This window comes from Gymnoscopelus microlampas (genome assembly GCF_963454915.1).
Source record: "Gymnoscopelus microlampas genome assembly, chromosome: 10".
Lineage (NCBI taxonomy): Eukaryota > Metazoa > Chordata > Actinopteri > Myctophiformes > Myctophidae > Gymnoscopelus > Gymnoscopelus microlampas.
Window position 1 is genome coordinate 6184759 of NC_139947.1, and position 17560 is coordinate 6202318.

General features: G+C 41.5%; 1 protein-coding gene across 1 annotated transcript in view; it reads right to left on the minus strand.

Annotated features, from left to right (window-relative positions):
* slc6a8 (solute carrier family 6 member 8) overlaps positions 1-17560 on the minus strand; it is a 61746-nt gene that overhangs the window by 21645 nt on the left and 22541 nt on the right. The window contains exons 2-4 of the mRNA XM_084069317.1: positions 12734-12865; positions 8419-8701; positions 6332-6464 (exon numbers count right to left, since the gene is read on the minus strand). Coding sequence (XP_083925443.1) covers positions 6332-6464; positions 8419-8701; positions 12734-12865 — 548 coding nt within the window. The remainder of the gene's footprint in view (positions 1-6331; positions 6465-8418; positions 8702-12733; positions 12866-17560) is intronic.

The window sequence follows — 17560 nt, forward strand, 5'->3', positions numbered from 1 at the left end:
GTCAGTGTGTGTGAGCATACAGAAGGTGATAGTTTTGAGTGCCGCGGAACGCAACTACGACGTTATGCACACAGAAAAGTAATGCTGCGTGGCGGACTGCGTTGTCAGCGCTTGTTCAACAGTCAACTTAGGGACCAGTCGAAATTTACAGAAGGGGGTCCCTGGAGGAAAATAGGGGAGGGTCATGCCTTTCTAATTTTAGTCCAAGGGAGGGTCAGCTCATTTTACTTTAAATCCAAGGGAGGGTCATGCAATTTTCAATTGATGAAATAGTCCGTTTTTATATACCTTTTTAGTACAGCAGAACAGTGGTCAATGACCCCTCTCTATTTCAAAGGATACAAAGGATTCAAATCAAGTAACACAAGGTGTTACTTGATTTAGAATCAATGACGGTCGTTAACAAGCCATCAACGCACAGCGAGTGTGAACGACCCAGTCAATTTTTATTTTTTTTTAATAATAGAAAAATATACATATTTGTGCCTAATTCATTAAGATGTTCGTAAATAGTGCCTAAATAAAGTGACTAAAGGGGTGTGTATTTTCGATAAGCACAAACGGACGTGTGTCGGTGCGTGCCAACCGGTGTGTAAATCTCTTATATGTGTGTATCGCCTCATTTTTGTGTGACAGTCAGAGGTGTGTTCACGTGGAGAATCATTTGCATTGCTCCATATGTCCCATTTAAGACCATAAAAGGCAACCGGAAACTGACGGAATACATCAACACTCTTCAAAAGGGACTGATCTACAAGCTGACAAAGCTTTTTTTTTTTTTAAGTATTGGCATCAAAAAATACTTAAGTACTAAAAGTAAAAGTAGCCTTGCGCTGATTTACAAATTGAAGATCAGCGCAAGCGAGTCCCTCACACGATTAAACGTTTATAAAGTAAATAACCGACTCTCACGTGTAATGAAGAGAATAAGAATTTTGTTTACAGTTTAACCTCCCGACCAAAGGCTAATAAAACTTGGAATAGATATTATATTGTTACGGGGAAAAAGAGATGCAACATAAAGTGGGAGTGAAACCCGTTTTTATTTAGAACTTAATATATATTTACATTAACTTAAATATACTTTAACGCGTGTGTGTGGGCAGGGGTGATGGCCTCCATAAGAAGAACTTGAGAGCGGAACACACACGTGTTGCATGATGAACTACATGTAAAAACGTCAGAGGCTTGACATGTTTGACATTTCAAATCTGTTTCAATATGCAAATAACTCGACCTGTATTGTTAGAAGGGTACATTCCAGATCATTTAAGGAGTGCTGCATACATCCCTAGGTATGTGCAGAAACCGGTTTATAATTTCATGGTACAGAAAGTACATGACGTGAATATGCGTGCAAAATGCACATGCGACGGCCATGTGAATGGCAATGACGTGTCGTAAAGCACGTTAAGTTACATTTCTTTAGTAAGACTTTCAGAGGTCCTCTCTCTCTCTCTCTCTCTCTCTCTCTCTCTATTCCAGGAGATAATAAAAAACACCTTTCTATCTACTCAGATAACACCCAATACAAATTCATTAATATTAATATATAATAGTTTTGTTTTAAATGTTTGAGCCTTGACGACCATGCAGTCTTATGCAAATGTTAAAATGTAATTTAGATAGCATTTTATTTAGACAGATGAGGTCATTGTTGACCTGGCATCCTAAGTGTGTGTATAGTTTCAATGTACATCATTTATTTATTTTTTGATATTATAATGTTTAGACTGATGATAGGTTATTGGTTTATCTATGATCCTAGATTACTGAGTTTATCTTGCTTACTGTAAATCACATCTGCTAAATGCCAAAATTGTGAATTGTAATTTAGCTTTTGTAATTTACACGGTGTCCTAGTTATTTGTGTTTGTGAAATAGCCTTGTTTATTAATAAATAATAGGCTATGGGGGGGCACCAGGTAAAATGCTGCCTATAGGCATCAAATTCCTCAGGGCCAGCTCTGACCACTGGTCACCAAATACTCAACTTTCTTCAATCTGAACAGGATTCAATGGGTTTCCCACATGTAAGTTGAGAACACTATCCATTCTGCTACCACTACTACAGATACTACACTGTGCATTTAGCAAGACTGACTACAGTAATGTTCTAATCAATGTGGAAAGCAAAACACCGGACAGGGATCATGGGGAGGGTTAGGGGTGTCAAGATACACTAATTTCACAATACAATACATGATGTTGGGCATATGATATCAATATGATACATTATTAATGTTCTTTTCTCATGTATCATCAACATTGGCCATCATCTTTAGTTTAAACTAACTTTATAAAGCACTTTAAAAAACAATTACAAAGTGCTTTGTACACACAAATAAATACATTTGTGCAAGCTTAAGGGAGAAGTGAAGTTCTCACTAACTATAAACCCATTGTTTCAGAGGACAGATAGACACTAATATAACAAATATAATATAATATAACACTGCATGACTATAAATTCCACAAACCTCATATTCTTGTCATCTGGACTTTACCAACCAAGTGCAGCCTAGTTATTTCCATCAGCTCAAAAAAATCTATAATACCAGATACAGTATAATACCATGTAAACCATCTTAGATTAGATGTAGGCCTATTTGAGAGTGCAGAGGCATAATTGCTTTGATTAACGAGCGTCAACGAGCATCAGCTGATCTTTCGCCGCAGGCTGAAAACCCACCTCTTCAGGAAACACTACCCTTCCTCTTTGCCTGGCCTACTTGTTAACTAGTAGTTGACATCAACTAGTTGACATAAAAAATTACTTAAGTACTAAAAGTAAAAGTAGCCTTGCGCTGATCTACAAATTGAAGATCAGCGCAAGCGAGTCCCTCACACGATTAAACGTTTATAAAGTAAATAACCGACTCTCACGTGTAATGAAGAGAATAAGAATTTTGTTTACAGTTTAACCTCCTGACCAAAGGCTAATAAAACTTGGAATAGATATTATATTGTTACGGGGAAAAAGAGATGCAACATAAAGTGGGAGTGAAACCCGTTTTTATTTAGAACTTAATATATATTTACATTAACTTAAATATACTTTAACGCGTGTGTGTGGGCAGGGGTGATGGCCTCCATAAGAAGAACTTGAGAGCGGAACACACACATGTTGCATGATGAACTACATGTAAAAACGTCAGAGGCTTGACATGTTTGACATTTCAAATCTGTTTCAATATGCAAATAACTCGACCTGTATTGTTAGAAGGGTACATTCCAGATCATTTAAGGAGTGCTGCATACATCCCTAGGTATGTGCAGAAACCGGTTTATAATTTCATGGTACAGAAAGTACATGACGTGAATATGCGTGCAAAATGCACATGCGACGGCCATGTGAATGGCAATGACGTGTCGTAAAGCACGTTAAGTTACATTTCTTTAGTAAGACTTTCAGAGGTCCTCTCTCTCTCTCTCTCTCTCTCTCTCTCTCTATTCCAGGAGATAATAAAAAACACCTTTCTATCTACTCAGATAACACCCAATACAAATTCATTAATATTAATATATAATAGTTTTGTTTTAAATGTTTGAGCCTTGACGACCATGCAGTCTTATGCAAACGTTAAAATGTAATTTAGATAGCATTTTATTTAGACAGATGCCAGGTCATTGTTGACCTGGCATCCTAAGTGTGTGTATAGTTTCAATGTACATAATTTATTTATTTTTTGATATTATAATGTTTAGACTGATGATAGGTTATTGGTTTAACATGTTTCAACCGAGGTGGTCTTCATCCGTCGTACGTGATGTCGACTTTAGAGTCTATCAACTGCATGTGTCTACAGATTGCTAAAAAAAACAAAAGGCTTGAGGGAACAAATGATGACATATCAGATATCTGTTTGATTTGGCACTTCAAGGAAATGTAAAACCTTTCCTTGAAAGGCGAACCTTCCCCCCTGATGGCAGGTTGACCTCCAGGCCTGTGCAGTGCTGGGCAGTAACTATTTACTAAGTAACATACTCAATAACTGCAATATTATTACTTTCCCCAGTAACTAGTAGTGTAGCCTCGGAAACCCATGCCTTTTTTTTTTGTTTCAAAAGAAAAAAAGCCTGGGAGAACCCTGCAGGAACGCTGGTCTTAGGACCTTGTTATCTCCTAACCAATCAGAGTGCTCCAAACCCAGGCGCTGGAATCCAGCGCCTGGGTTTGGCTCCGCCCTTCAAGACCATCGATTGGGCTCGTTCTTTCAGTCTACTAGTAGTGTAACGTAATACAACTGCCAAAACAGTAATGCCATAACATTTATTATTCCAAGTGAGCTACAAAGCTACAATGAACGTGATTAGTTTTTGACCAAGATGGACCATCATTAAACCAACAAGTTACACTATAAAGTAGGAGGCTATCACAGCCTCACATGCGAAAAAGAACAGATCTACAAGCAATCGACACACTGCAACGTGACACAATGTTAGCTTGCAGATTTGTTCTTTTTAAGGATGCGCCCTCTCGCCAAAGTAAATAGTAGATATCTTCGATTTTTGCCTCTCCCTGACATGTTTTTCTTTTACTGTTAAGATTTTCTTTCCCTCCTTGCTCTCCCTGCCCCCCCTTTTCTCTTTCTGAAAACGCCAAAAAAAGATGGAGCTTGGACAAAAACTAATTTTACCCACACACCTACAGTTGATTCTGATTGTGATGAGTAACTTATTACTTATTCTTCAGAAACTGGCCCAGCCCTGAACCTGTGCTTGAAGAGGTCCACCAGAATGACATTTACCCTCTAAGTGGCTCCAGCTTGATAATCAGGACCAAGGTCATTCACGGTCATGGCCGTACTGGTCTTTCGATTTACAAACAGTCTTTCCCATTAACCCATTAAGACCGGGAATGTATCTGTGTCATTTTAAGATTTATTTGGCTATTCAAAAAATATACAATATACAGATATACAAGCTCATGAGCTTGTATATCTGCTATTTGTTGAAAAATCGTGACAATTTCTACAAATCTTTGAATACGTTTTAAAGCGAACATTTGTAACTCAAATCTTTGCTTATGGGGATTCTACAAATGTCTTCTAAACAACAGTTTTTTTTTTAAACGTATGTTGCTATAATATCAGTGGTCCTCAAACTTTTTTCATGTCAAGGACCACCCAAAATGATATGCATTTGGCCGCGGACCCCATCTCAAAATATGTTGTTCCAGGGACCCCCCCAGAAGCAAAGATTTGAGTTAAAAATGTAAAAAATATCTTATTCAAAAGATTTGCTCTAATTGTCACGATTTTTCCAAAAAAAGCAGATCTACAAGCTTACATATCTGCTATTTTTTAATAGCAAAAGAAATCTTAAAATGACACACAGATGCGTTCCCGGTCTTAATGGGTTAATTTAATGTGAGCCACAATGATGTTGCCAAAACGAAACAAATCAACGCAAAAGTTCCAACTGACTCAATAAAAGATGAAATAAAACATGTGGTCTGTCAAACTTGAAACGGCCCGACAGAAAAACAGTCTCTGGTTTAGCCTTGGAGTCGGTGTTGAGTCAGTGCTGGCATCAGAAGTCGTTTTGTTATCCAGGATGACGTTTTGTTTTGTACAGTAGATGTTGTTTGGTGTTGATTTAGTGTCTCCACAGCTACAGTCATTGATAAAAAAGTCAATGCAGTGGCAGGAGGGTTGTAGCAAAGTATAGCAAGTAGTCCAAGTATGAGTCATCACACTATTCTCTCTCTCCCCTCAACCTTCTCCTCTATATCTCCATCTCTAACGTAGAGTATTGTACGCTTCTCATCAGGAATATTTGGAATATCTGATATTCCTTAGGGCTGCAACTCCCTATATTTTTCAGTAACACTTTCAATTAATCGAATAATCAAGATCAAGAAGCACTTTTTAAAATGTATATATTTTTATATATCAACGAAACGATGCAAAAAAAAAAGTATTTTCATAATCTACCGGTACTTATTTGATTAATGTGGTTAACTACTTAAAATGTATAAGCCCTATTTTATACACACATTGTATCACGATGCAATGTGTTGTGAGCTTGTAGATCTCTCTCTCTCTCTCTCTCTCTCTCTGTTTGTTTTCTCTCTCTATGTTTGTTCTCTCTCTCTATGTTTGGAGAAATGGAGAAATGTTGTGAACGACGAGGGATATACAGTAACACACACACCACACACAAACATAGTTGTGGTCTATCTTTAGCCTGCTCGTGAACGACCCCTGGCCTTTAGACCTGTAGCTATACATATGATGCTATGTGTCAGATGACCCACACGTGTGTGTGTGCGTGTGTGTGCGTGCGTGCGTGCGTGCGTGCGTGCGTGTGTGTGCACGTGCATTACCTTGCCGGTAGACTTGACTCCCTTCCACACGCAGAAGTACACCATGATCCAAACAGCCACCAGACACCCACACATCTCCCAGTTCATCTCCCCGGGATCATCCAAACCATCTGAGATGTTCAACACCTTGCGCCTGGAGAGGAGAGGAGAGGAGAGGAGGGGAGGGGAGGGGAGGGGAGAGGAGAGGAGAGGAGAGGAGAGGAGAGGAGAGGAGAGGAGAGGAGAGGAGAGGAGAGGAGAGGAGAGGAGAGGAGAGGAGAGAAAAATCTCTCGGTCAATTGAGGATAAATCACTTCTACTGACGTCATGACAAGATGATGAAGCTGAGTGAAAACAGCAGGGGGCCTAGCATAGAGCCCTGCCTTGGGGCATAGACACGAGACTTTGTGCATTACAATGCACCTGCTTCAATAGACATATATAGCCCTGCCTTGGGGCATAGACACGAGACTTTGTGCATTACAATGCACCTGCTTCAATAGACATATATACACAAACACATCAGGAGGCACAGATTGCCCCTGGTGGCCAAATGGTGGCAGCGTAGACGCATGGCTCTAATGAACAGCAGTGGCCAATGCAGTAACTAAGTCTATATGCCCTGGGGGGACTCCAGTTAACCAAGTATATCGCTGCTGTCCGGGCAGAAACCTCTTATCTCCATATTTTAACCTTTTCTGTTTTTTTCATAAATTAACGCCCTACTTGATCACACTACAGCGTCACACAAAAGCATCAAAAGTAGCACATCCGCAAGCTTGAAACGCGATTCGAAGGCGCGTTTCCACCCGGCACAGACGATGTAGGGTTTAAGTGGTTGTGGTTTCAATTGTACATGTACACATACTGTACATGTGACACAGCACCGCAAATAGACAGTCATCCCACGGACGTGAACTTCATGTCCGTGAAGTTCACGGACGTGAAGTAACTAAAGTGCGTTGTAAATCTGATGGTCATAACAGTGACCCGATTAGCAGAGAGTCGCACTGAACTGCGCCTCGACTTTGCCAGAAACTTCAGAAACCGTCTTCCCCGCCTCAGGAAGGAGATCTCTGGTCGCCAAACAAGGAACGCAAACACACTGGACATTTCAAAAAGCTAAACTGAGAGATACAAGAAATCACCAATCCCATACATGTGCAGACTCTTAAATGATGGTGCATTTTAGATTTGTGTTTTAGGTTATTCTGGTCAATGAAGTGTCTGTCACCGGCACTCTGACTCACTCGCAAAGGGCCCATTCTCCACCCGGCGACATACCACAGGTGGGCACGGAACCCCCACCCCACGGGCACCCTGTGCGACCTCCGCCCCACTATACCACAGGTGGGCACGGAACCCCCACCCCGCGGGCAACCGCGCGACCTCCGCCCCAGCATATCACAGGTGGGCACGAAACCCCCACCCAGTGGGCACCCGTGCGACCTCCGCCCCCAGCATACCACAGGTGGGCACAAGCCCCCCCCCCCCACCTCACAGGCGCCAAACGGGCTCCAGTGTGGCTGCACCGTCTACAGCTATGCCACTGTTACTACGTAACCCTGTGTATATCTGACCAGGTAATCATACTGTAAGACAAAAATAAAACACATGTGACTGTGTAAAGATAGCAGCATATGTGTGTGTGTGTGTGTGTGTGTGTGTGTGTGTGTGTGTGTGTGTGTGTGTGTGTGTGTGTGTGTGTGTGTGTGTGTGTGTGTGTGTGTGTGTGTGTGTGTGTGTGTGTGTGTGTGTGTGTGTGTGTGTGTGTGTGTGTGTGTGTGTGTTTGCGTGCGTGCGCGTGTGCGTGCATGCGTGTTGGCTGGCAGTTTTGGCACTACAGCCAATGGGGGAAGGCTTTTGTTGCACGGACCTGAAGAAGAATCGTGACACTAGAACCATTTAAACTACATTTTTCGGTTCATTTATTTTTATTTGGACTTGACAAGACAGAAGGTCAAGGTTTCAAAAATAGTAAAACAAAATTGATGAGCTATTTTCGCTATTTGTCATACGATGAAATACGGTGCTTAAGTCATTACAATTATTGAGCACAAAACTAAATAAACACAACACCACACAAAAGAACAGAAGCAGGAACTCACTCCCAGAATTCGATGATGGGCGAGCGTGCGTGGGCGAGGTCCTCGCAGGTCATGTTGGGAGGGAGGGTGGCGTTGACCAGCGTGCTGTTCACCAGGGTGCCGTTCTTACAGACGTCGTGGCGAAAGCTCTCGATGCAGTTGACCGAGTTCCACGGGTTGGTGCAGGTGGACCAGGGCAGGGTGGAGTTGAAGGACTTGATGAAATAGTAGAAACCCCAGGCCAGGACCATGATGTAGTAGGTGTTACAAAAAAACACGATGACCATGGATGCATAACCCAGACCTGGAGAGGAAAATAACAACAGAATTGTTTGTCAGCATACGCTCACTGTACTGTAAGCCAATTCAACAAATGTCTTCTAAATCCCAACAGTTCACAACAAAAAAAACGTGTGTTGCTATATCAGTGGTTCTCAAACTTTTTCATAATTGTCAAGGACCCCCAAAATCATATGTATTTGGCCGCGGACCCCCATCTGAAAATATTTGGTTCCAGGGACCCCCAGAAGCAAAGATTTGAGTTAAAAATGTTCGCTTTAAAATAATATACTGTATATATATTCACAGATTTGCACACATTTTCACAACTTTTCAAAAATAGCAGATCTACAAGCTTGTAGCGTGGCACTCCCCCGAGTGCCACGCTACAAGCTTGTAGATCTGCTATTTTTGAATAGCCAAAGTGTAAAATAATGCTTTTTTTTAGCTCAAATCTAAAAATGACACAGATGCATTAATGGGTTAAAGTTCAATAAAGAGTTCAGAGAGAGTGAACTCTGAGTGCTCTCTTGTCATTCAGAAATGAGTTGAGAATGTTCAATGTTTAGTCAATTCAGAGCACTGAAACAATGACAATGAACAGCAGACATCGTCACAAGGCACTGTCACAACTAAAGGCATGGCACCCGCATACCTTCAGGACATGACCCACCCCTACACTAAAACCCTCCCTGCTCACTTAGATCAGCTAAACACAGGGAGGCTGGTCGAGGCCTCCCGTGAAACACCCTGGACAACACTCCACATACACATCCTACACTCTTCTTGTCACCTTTATTCGATGGATGCAAGTTGACTATGTAGCTACTGTACTGTATGTTTGTTACTTGTTCACATGTTTCTGTTATTTAGATACATTTTTTTGTTTTATGTTGCTTTAGACAGGTAGGTTTGACTATCTGCTCAATCACATACATAACATAAAGTCACATTTGTTCTAAAAGGTAGTAATGTTACTTTCTATCATGGCAACAATGTTTACGTTTATGTTGACTTTGTTTGACATGGACACGCATCACAATAGACTCTATGCACAGCAGCCATATTGGACAAAAAATGGGCCCCTTCCTTACTTCCTTCACAGGTGTTACCAATGATTCTAATGAAGGCTCTGTTCCATTTAGTGTAGCACAGTGGTTCTCAAACTTTAACTTTAATTTCAAGGAACTCTGAGAGCCAAATGGAACCAAATGGACCCGGGAGGGTCCATTTGGTTCCATTTGTACACTCTCAGAGTTACACCCCCTCAAGGAACCATGAGGGTCCCTGGACCTACACTTTGAGACCCACTAGTGTTTCTAGTGAGCCAACATGCACAATATCAGCACCCTGCCTCTGTTTGACCAGAATGGAACAGAGCCTTCATTAGTATCATTGGTAACACCTGTGAAGGAAGTAAGAAGAGGCCCAATTTCTCTCCAAAATGGCTGCTGTGCATAGAGCCTATTACATTGGACAAAGCAACCACATGCATTGTTTTGAGCGTTGTAGCACAAGTGCTAATTTAAAACACCTGTCCACAGGAGGCTTTTCCAATAGAATAATACTAATCTAAAACCCACTCAAATACAAAATAATTAAAGATAATCAAAATCCGACCCAATGTGAAACAAAAGCAACATACTGTAGTCGTTCCAATAACCAGTCAGAATCTATTCATGTGAGCACTGTTTGATTTGATTTTAACCATGATTTGAGTCCCCTGTTGAACACATGTTGCCATCAGTTTCTGATGACGATGTTTCAGATGAACAGAAACATCCGTTTCTGTTTGTCATCTTGACGCTTGCACTGTTATAAAAGAATGCTGTTCTCTGTCATGCTGTGATTCACCAACAAACGCTCTTGGTAATCTCACAGACACACAAACCAGCAAACTAATCAACTTACACTAACGTTCTAACTAACTTTTACTGGATGTACGAGTCAACAATAAAAAGACTGTGGTTGTACTGGTCAGCTCCCAGTGACCAACAATAAAAGACTGTGGTTGCACTGGTCAGCTCCCAGTGACCAATAGGCTCTATGCACAGCAGCCATATTGGGAATGAATTGGGCCCTTCCTTCCTTCACAGGTGTTACCAATGATACTAATTAAGGCTCTGTTCCATTTAGTGTGGCACAGTGGTTGTCTTATTTTCAAGGACCCCCATAACTCTGAGAGTGTACAAATGGAACCATGGAACCAAATGGACCCTTACGGGTCCATTTGGTTCCATTTGTACACTCTCAGAGTTACACACCCACCATAAGGGGGCATTTGGGAACCAAATTCTAGTGAGCCAGCATGCACAATATCAGCACCCTGACCAGAATGGAACAGAGCCTTCATTAGTATCATTGGTAACACCTGTGAAGGCCCAATTTCTTTCCAACATGGCTGCTGTGCATAGAGCCTACTGGGCAGCTCCCAGTAGACCGTGGTTATAAAGGGTAGCTCCCAGGTAGTGTTAGTGTGTAACTGGGTGTAAAGCTGACCTGGAAGTCAAACCGTTAAGACAGAAATAAAACACATGTGACCGCATAAAGATAGCAGCAGGACCTTAGGAGACGCAAGGTTCAGAGAAACCCAGCAGGACACTGGACACCCTGGAGTGTCCTTGGATCAGACTCTGGAACTCGGGAGGGTCTCAGGGGTCATTATTAGCGGCTGCGGACCCCCTCACCTCTGTTAAAGCCACAGCTTCATCTGTCGACACCCTACAGGTGGATTTATTTCAACATTAATGACACTCTACTGTACTCTCTCTGCTCACAAGCTCTCCTGTCATTGTTATGCTGATAATACTCGACAGCTTTTAATGGCCAATTAATTTGGGGGACCAGAAAATGTTTTCACCTACTGAACCTTCGATATTTGTGTCCTTGTACCATTTTCTTCTACGTGGAGTTGTGGACAGTGGTGTAAAGTAACTAAGTAAATTTACTCAAGTACTGTACTTAAGTACAATTTTGAGGTATTTTTACTTTACTGGAATATTTTCCAATTTTCAATACTTTTACTTCTACTCCGCTACATCTCAGAGGCAAATATTGTACTTTTACTTCACTACAATTATTTGACAGTTTTAGTTACTAGTTACATTTGTAGATTTTGATTATTATTACAAAACATACATTAACCACTAATGCTCTATTTTGGCTATTTGAAAATCTACAAGCTCACTCTAGCTCGATCTACAAACTCACAATGCGACGCATTGTGAGCTTGTAGATCTGCTATTTTCAAAAGATTTTTATACATTTTGAAAACTTGAAATGGGACATTCTGCATAATGAGTACTTTTACTTTTGGTACTTTTAAGTACATTTTGATGCCAATACTTTTGTACTTTTACTCAAGTAAATTTTGAATTCCGAACTTTTACTTAAGTAAAACAAAATAGTACTTTTTCCACGTGTGTGTGTGTGTGTGTGTGTGCGTGTGCGTGTGCGTGTGTGTGTGTGTGTGTGTGTGTGTGTGTGTGTGTGTGTGTGTGTGTGTGTGTGTGGGCAGGTTGTTATCACACATGCTGAACCTTGTATCAGTTTGATAACAGGCTGGTAGTTTTCCAGTAGACGTGGTGTATGTGTGTGTGTATCATGTGACATATGACACGTACACACCTGACTACTGTACATTCACACCATGTTATCACTTTATAAAGTACATTTATAAAGACTGTTATCACTATATATACACTCTCACATCTACATTAAACACTCCACTCCACCCTGACCATATGACATTTAGTCATGTGTCTGTTTTAAGGTGAGAGTTCATGTCCAGGGCCAGTGGTTCTCAAACCTTTTCATGTCAAGGACCCCCAAATGAATGTGTATTTGGTGAAAATATTTTGTGCCAGAGACCCCCATACAAGATGTGTGTTGTAAAGTGTTAAAATATTCCATGCTTTTCAAAAATGCTCAAGATTTATTTTGGCAAATAGCCAATGTAAATGGGATTAAAGTGGTTCAACGGATTTTGATGCTATACTAACACATTTTGTGTGTGTGCGTGTGCGTGTGCACGTGCGTGTGTGCGCGTATGTTGTACCTTTAAACAGGGGAGCGATGTTCCAGACATTGATACTTCCTGCTTTCATGAACTGTCCCAGAGCGATCTCCAGGAAGAATATGGGAATCCCTCCAACGAAGACGATCAGCAGGTAGGGAATTAAAAACACTCCTGAAAACAGACAATAGCATACAGTCAGTATACCACATATATGTAACACCCGGGAATCGAACCCGGGTCTCCCGCGTGGAAAGCGATCGTCATCTTAACCACTCGCCTAAAGGGGAATTGCACCTTGGCTGAGGGAGATAGTAGGCTTTTGGTCATCAAGCAAGAGGCTCTGAGTCACAGTACTGCAACATACAAGACTCCAGGAAGTAGAAAGAGACATTAATCTACCTTTATTAGAAGGATAAACCCCCTTTAGATCTGGTTTTCACTCTCCCATACAGTAGCTAGCCGCTCCCACCCCGCATAATCTCCCCTGAAATAACAAACTTCATGAGATGACATGACATACCCATGTAAAGCTATTTGAATACATACTGTGCGTACGCACAGACGGTAACATGCAGAACAAATAACACCCATGCATACACAGACAACAGACAAAAGCTCTCCCACATCTGTAACATGTGGAGGTTTATAAACTGACTGTGTTAAAGTGTACAGTTTTACCCTCCGTCTGTCTTTAGTCAATCTCCCTCTTTCTGTCCCTCGCTCTCTGTCTTACTGGTATGTTAATTGGTATGACAACAAAGCTGGATAGGGGTTCACACACACACACACACACACACACACACACGTGCACACACGCACGCGCGCACGCGCTCCCCCAGGGAGTAAGTGGGTCAATGTGTGTGTGTGTGTGTGTGTGTGTGTGTGTGTGTATTTGGCATGAAGAACACTGGTTGGTATACAAAGACAAATTCCCCAAAGCCATGTTTTCACTACAGTGCCAGTACATCTCCGGCTAAAGAATTAGCATAAGTTGCTGGCATAGGCAGTGGGAGAGTCGTTTTCAACATGGCCTCCTTGGCAGAAAAAGTGCTGGTAATGCCCGTTATGCGACCGTTTTCATTCGTCTCATCGCATAGTGGAATAGTACTTCATAATTGCGCGAGAGGTGACCGTAAGCACGCGAGACTTCCATCGGCAAGCTGGCTAATGTAACTTTAATCCATTGAAAGACCAGAGGAGTCAGAGGAGAACAGGTGGAGTTGGCAGTTTTCGTTTCCAGCCTAAAATCTCATGTCCAAGACGACACACCGTATCTTGAAATGTCAACTTAACCGATCGTTCGTTTTTGTAAACGGCCACTTATTAAATCATATGAAAGACAGCTGTGCCCCTCTCTCTTTCTCTCTCTCTTGTCTCTCTCTCGCCCACCCTCTCCCTATAAACGGAGCTCATCCAGTATCCATTCCAAAGCACCTGATTCGGATGCTATCAATGCATTGAATGGGACATTATCACCTTTTATTAGACCATTGAATGGGCGAAGTAGGCGACCTACTTACCTACCCGCGATTTATCAAACCATTCATTGGGTGTTATCAAGACATACTGACCTACCAACGGAGATGACTTAAATAGTTCAGTTTTGGTTTCGGTTTCGGACCATGACGGAGGCGCGCAGTCTCAGGCGAACTGGAGCCCCGTGAAGTTCCACCGAGGGAGCTAAAGCGACCGAGTTGCGGTCCTGAACGGTGCGACGTTCGCCTGAGCGTACTCAGCGCCGTTGGAGTTATGTACCGATAGGCACAGAATCGTAAATATTGTTTGTGGGGACTGATCTGCCTCCAAGTAGGTCAGTAGCTCCTGATTACGCCCAATGAATGGTCTGACAAATCGTGGGTAGGTCCGTGTATCGCCTACACGTCGCCTACTCGCCCATTCAATGGTCTGATAAAACGTGATAATCTCCCATTCAATACATTGATACCATTCGAAGCCGGTCTCTCTCTCTTCAAATCAATGCTCGCTCGACCACACCGGTCTTAATGGTCGGAACCAGTAAGAAAGAACGCTCTGCAGTGGTGGAAAAAAAAAAAAAAAAGTATCAATAGTACCCAAAAAAAAAAAAGTATCAATAGTACCCAATAATACCAAAAATAGAAAGTACTAATTATACAGAATGTCCCATTTCAACTTTTCAAGTGTATACAAATCTTTTGAAAATAGTAGATCTACATGCTCACACTGCGTCGCATCATGATGCATTGTGAGCTTGTAGATCAGCTATTTTCAAGTGGCTGAAATGTATACAGGGTTGAAGTGGTTGATGTATGTTTTGTAATAATAATACAAATCTACAAAGTAACTAGTAACTAAAGTTTTCTAATAATTGTAGTGGAGTAAAAATTGTTGTAGTTTATAGGTATAAGTATAAGTAAATGTACTTAGTTACTCAACACTCTCTCTTCCTCTTTGTCAATGTCATCATGTTATCCGAAACAGTGATAATGTTTTCACTGCTAGGAATTACTAGAAAGCTTGCCGGAAGTTTTTGAACACCAAAACTGCTGCCATAAAGGATGTGTGCATGTTTTCACATGGATGTCTTTGAAAACACACCTCAAGAGTTAGAAAGAGTGGAGAGAAAGAAAGAGTGAGTCATTCAGTCAGTCAGTCAGTCAATCTATCCTTTAATATGCCTTTAAATAACTTTTATGACTTATGTAAAGGTATTGCGTGCCAGAGCTTTGAGCTAGCTGGCCTGTGCCTGCTATATTGTGACAACTGCTGTGTGTTCATGTCAATAATGGCGTGTGTGCTTATAATTCAATGTGTGTGTGGTACTGGTACTGCTGCTTGATACATCTTAAATCCTAATAAACACGAGTGTAAGCTAACTGAATCACTTTAAATCCTAAACTCACTGGACCGGATTCCCAACAGATCTATAGCCTATAGTAGTATTACTGTAGGTATAGGTATAGTATAACTATCGGTTATTTTCATACCGATTATTCTTATTAATAAACTTTTGGAATAATCGAATAATTGAGAAGCTTGTTTTTTACACTTTTTATATTTCGTTTTTATAGCCACAAATGTATTAACCACCTAAGCGTTATTTCACACTTAGAAGAATTGTGAACATAGCCGATCTCCAATTTATTTTGAAACTTTTCACCTACAATGACTTGCCCAAAGGTGGGATGAATTATTAATCAATTATTTTATTAAATGATTGCTTTTTATAATCGGTTATTCAGATTAGTTCGATTAACTCTTGCACCCCTATATTATTGTGTAGTATTTATCAGCAGATGAGTGTAGTAGCCGGGTATGGTAACATCAGTTGGTGATACACTGAAGTGAGAACACAAAGAGATTCCTCAGCTTAATGTTAAACCACTGGAGGATTGAAGATCTTGCAATCCATTTACAGATAAAACAAATGTTGCCAGTTTCAACTTGTCCTGGTGTGAATTAAGGTGATGCATGATGTGAATTAAGGTGATGCATAGAAATACACGCTCACACACGCTCACAATAAACACACACACACACACACACGCAGACTCACAAGCACAACACACACACACACACACACGCAGACTCACAACCACAACACGCGCACGAACACACACACACACACACACACACACACACACACACACACACACACACACACACACAGAGCACTGAATGAGGGCCAATCATGAGTTGCATGAATAGGCAACAGTCCTCTTTCATTCACTCACATTCTTTCTCTCTCTCTCCCACTTGTCCTCCACTGTATCTCTCTCTCTCTTTCTCCCTGGGGTCTCTCACTCACACACACTCTCTCTCTCTCTCTCTCTCTCTCTCTCTCTCTCTCTCTCTCTCTCTCTCTCTTTGGGAAACACAACTCATTGAGAAACCCATCATGTAGGAGCTGCCTGTTAGTCATGTATGAGCATGACGACTCACACACACAGTGTGTGTGTGTATGTGTGTGTGTGTGTGTGTGTGTGTGTGTGTGTGTGACTCAGCCTGGATGACGCAAATTAACTGCATCCTATTTTTTGGTATACCTTATTAGTCCTGCGGGGGGAATTCAGAGTCAGCTCACAATGTGTCGCAACGTGACACGTTGTGAGCTTATATCCGGCTATAATGTTCACCCATTATGCCATGCCCACAATAGAGAGGTTCATGTTGTTAAGCTGAAGGGGTGAAAGTGAGACTAAGAGCTACAGAAATAGTCACACCTATTGCTATACGGTTAGCCTGCTAAGCAGTTTGGCCATTCAGTTCACAATGCTACTGTTAGCTTAGCTAAGCTGGGTTAAGCACAGCATGGTTAAGCTAAGTCACTGGAACATATACTCCGTCCATCCATCTTCATCCACTTATCTCACTCAAGGTAGTGAATGAGACCTTAGCCCGAGTGAAGGAGTAGGGGGGCCTTGTTCCTGAGCGAGGGCAATGGGAGAAGCAGGGTCAGTGCTGTGTTCAATGTACCGCATAGGCGGCGGATGAGCTTGACAATTGGGAAGGTTAGGGGTCAGCCGCGTGCGAAAATGCGGTTTCTGGACGGATTTTGTTCGTTTCTTTTTAGTTTTTGGTTACTTTATTTCGGTTATAGGGTTAGGGTTAGGTTAGGGTTAGGTTATTTGACTCTTATTTTTGCCTGATTTTACTGATTTATTATCAAAAAATGAACTAAATAATGCTGTGCACATATATTATATATAATTTGCACAATTCCCAGAATTTCCCAGCATAACATAGCCTTCATTACCCGCCGCCTATGATGTACCGCACTGTTGTGACCAAAAGAGAGCTGAGCCAGAAGGCAAAGCTCTCAATCTACTGGTCAATCTTTTTTGTCACCCCCAAAGAGAGACTCCTTTACCTGGAAAGGTTCTGGTC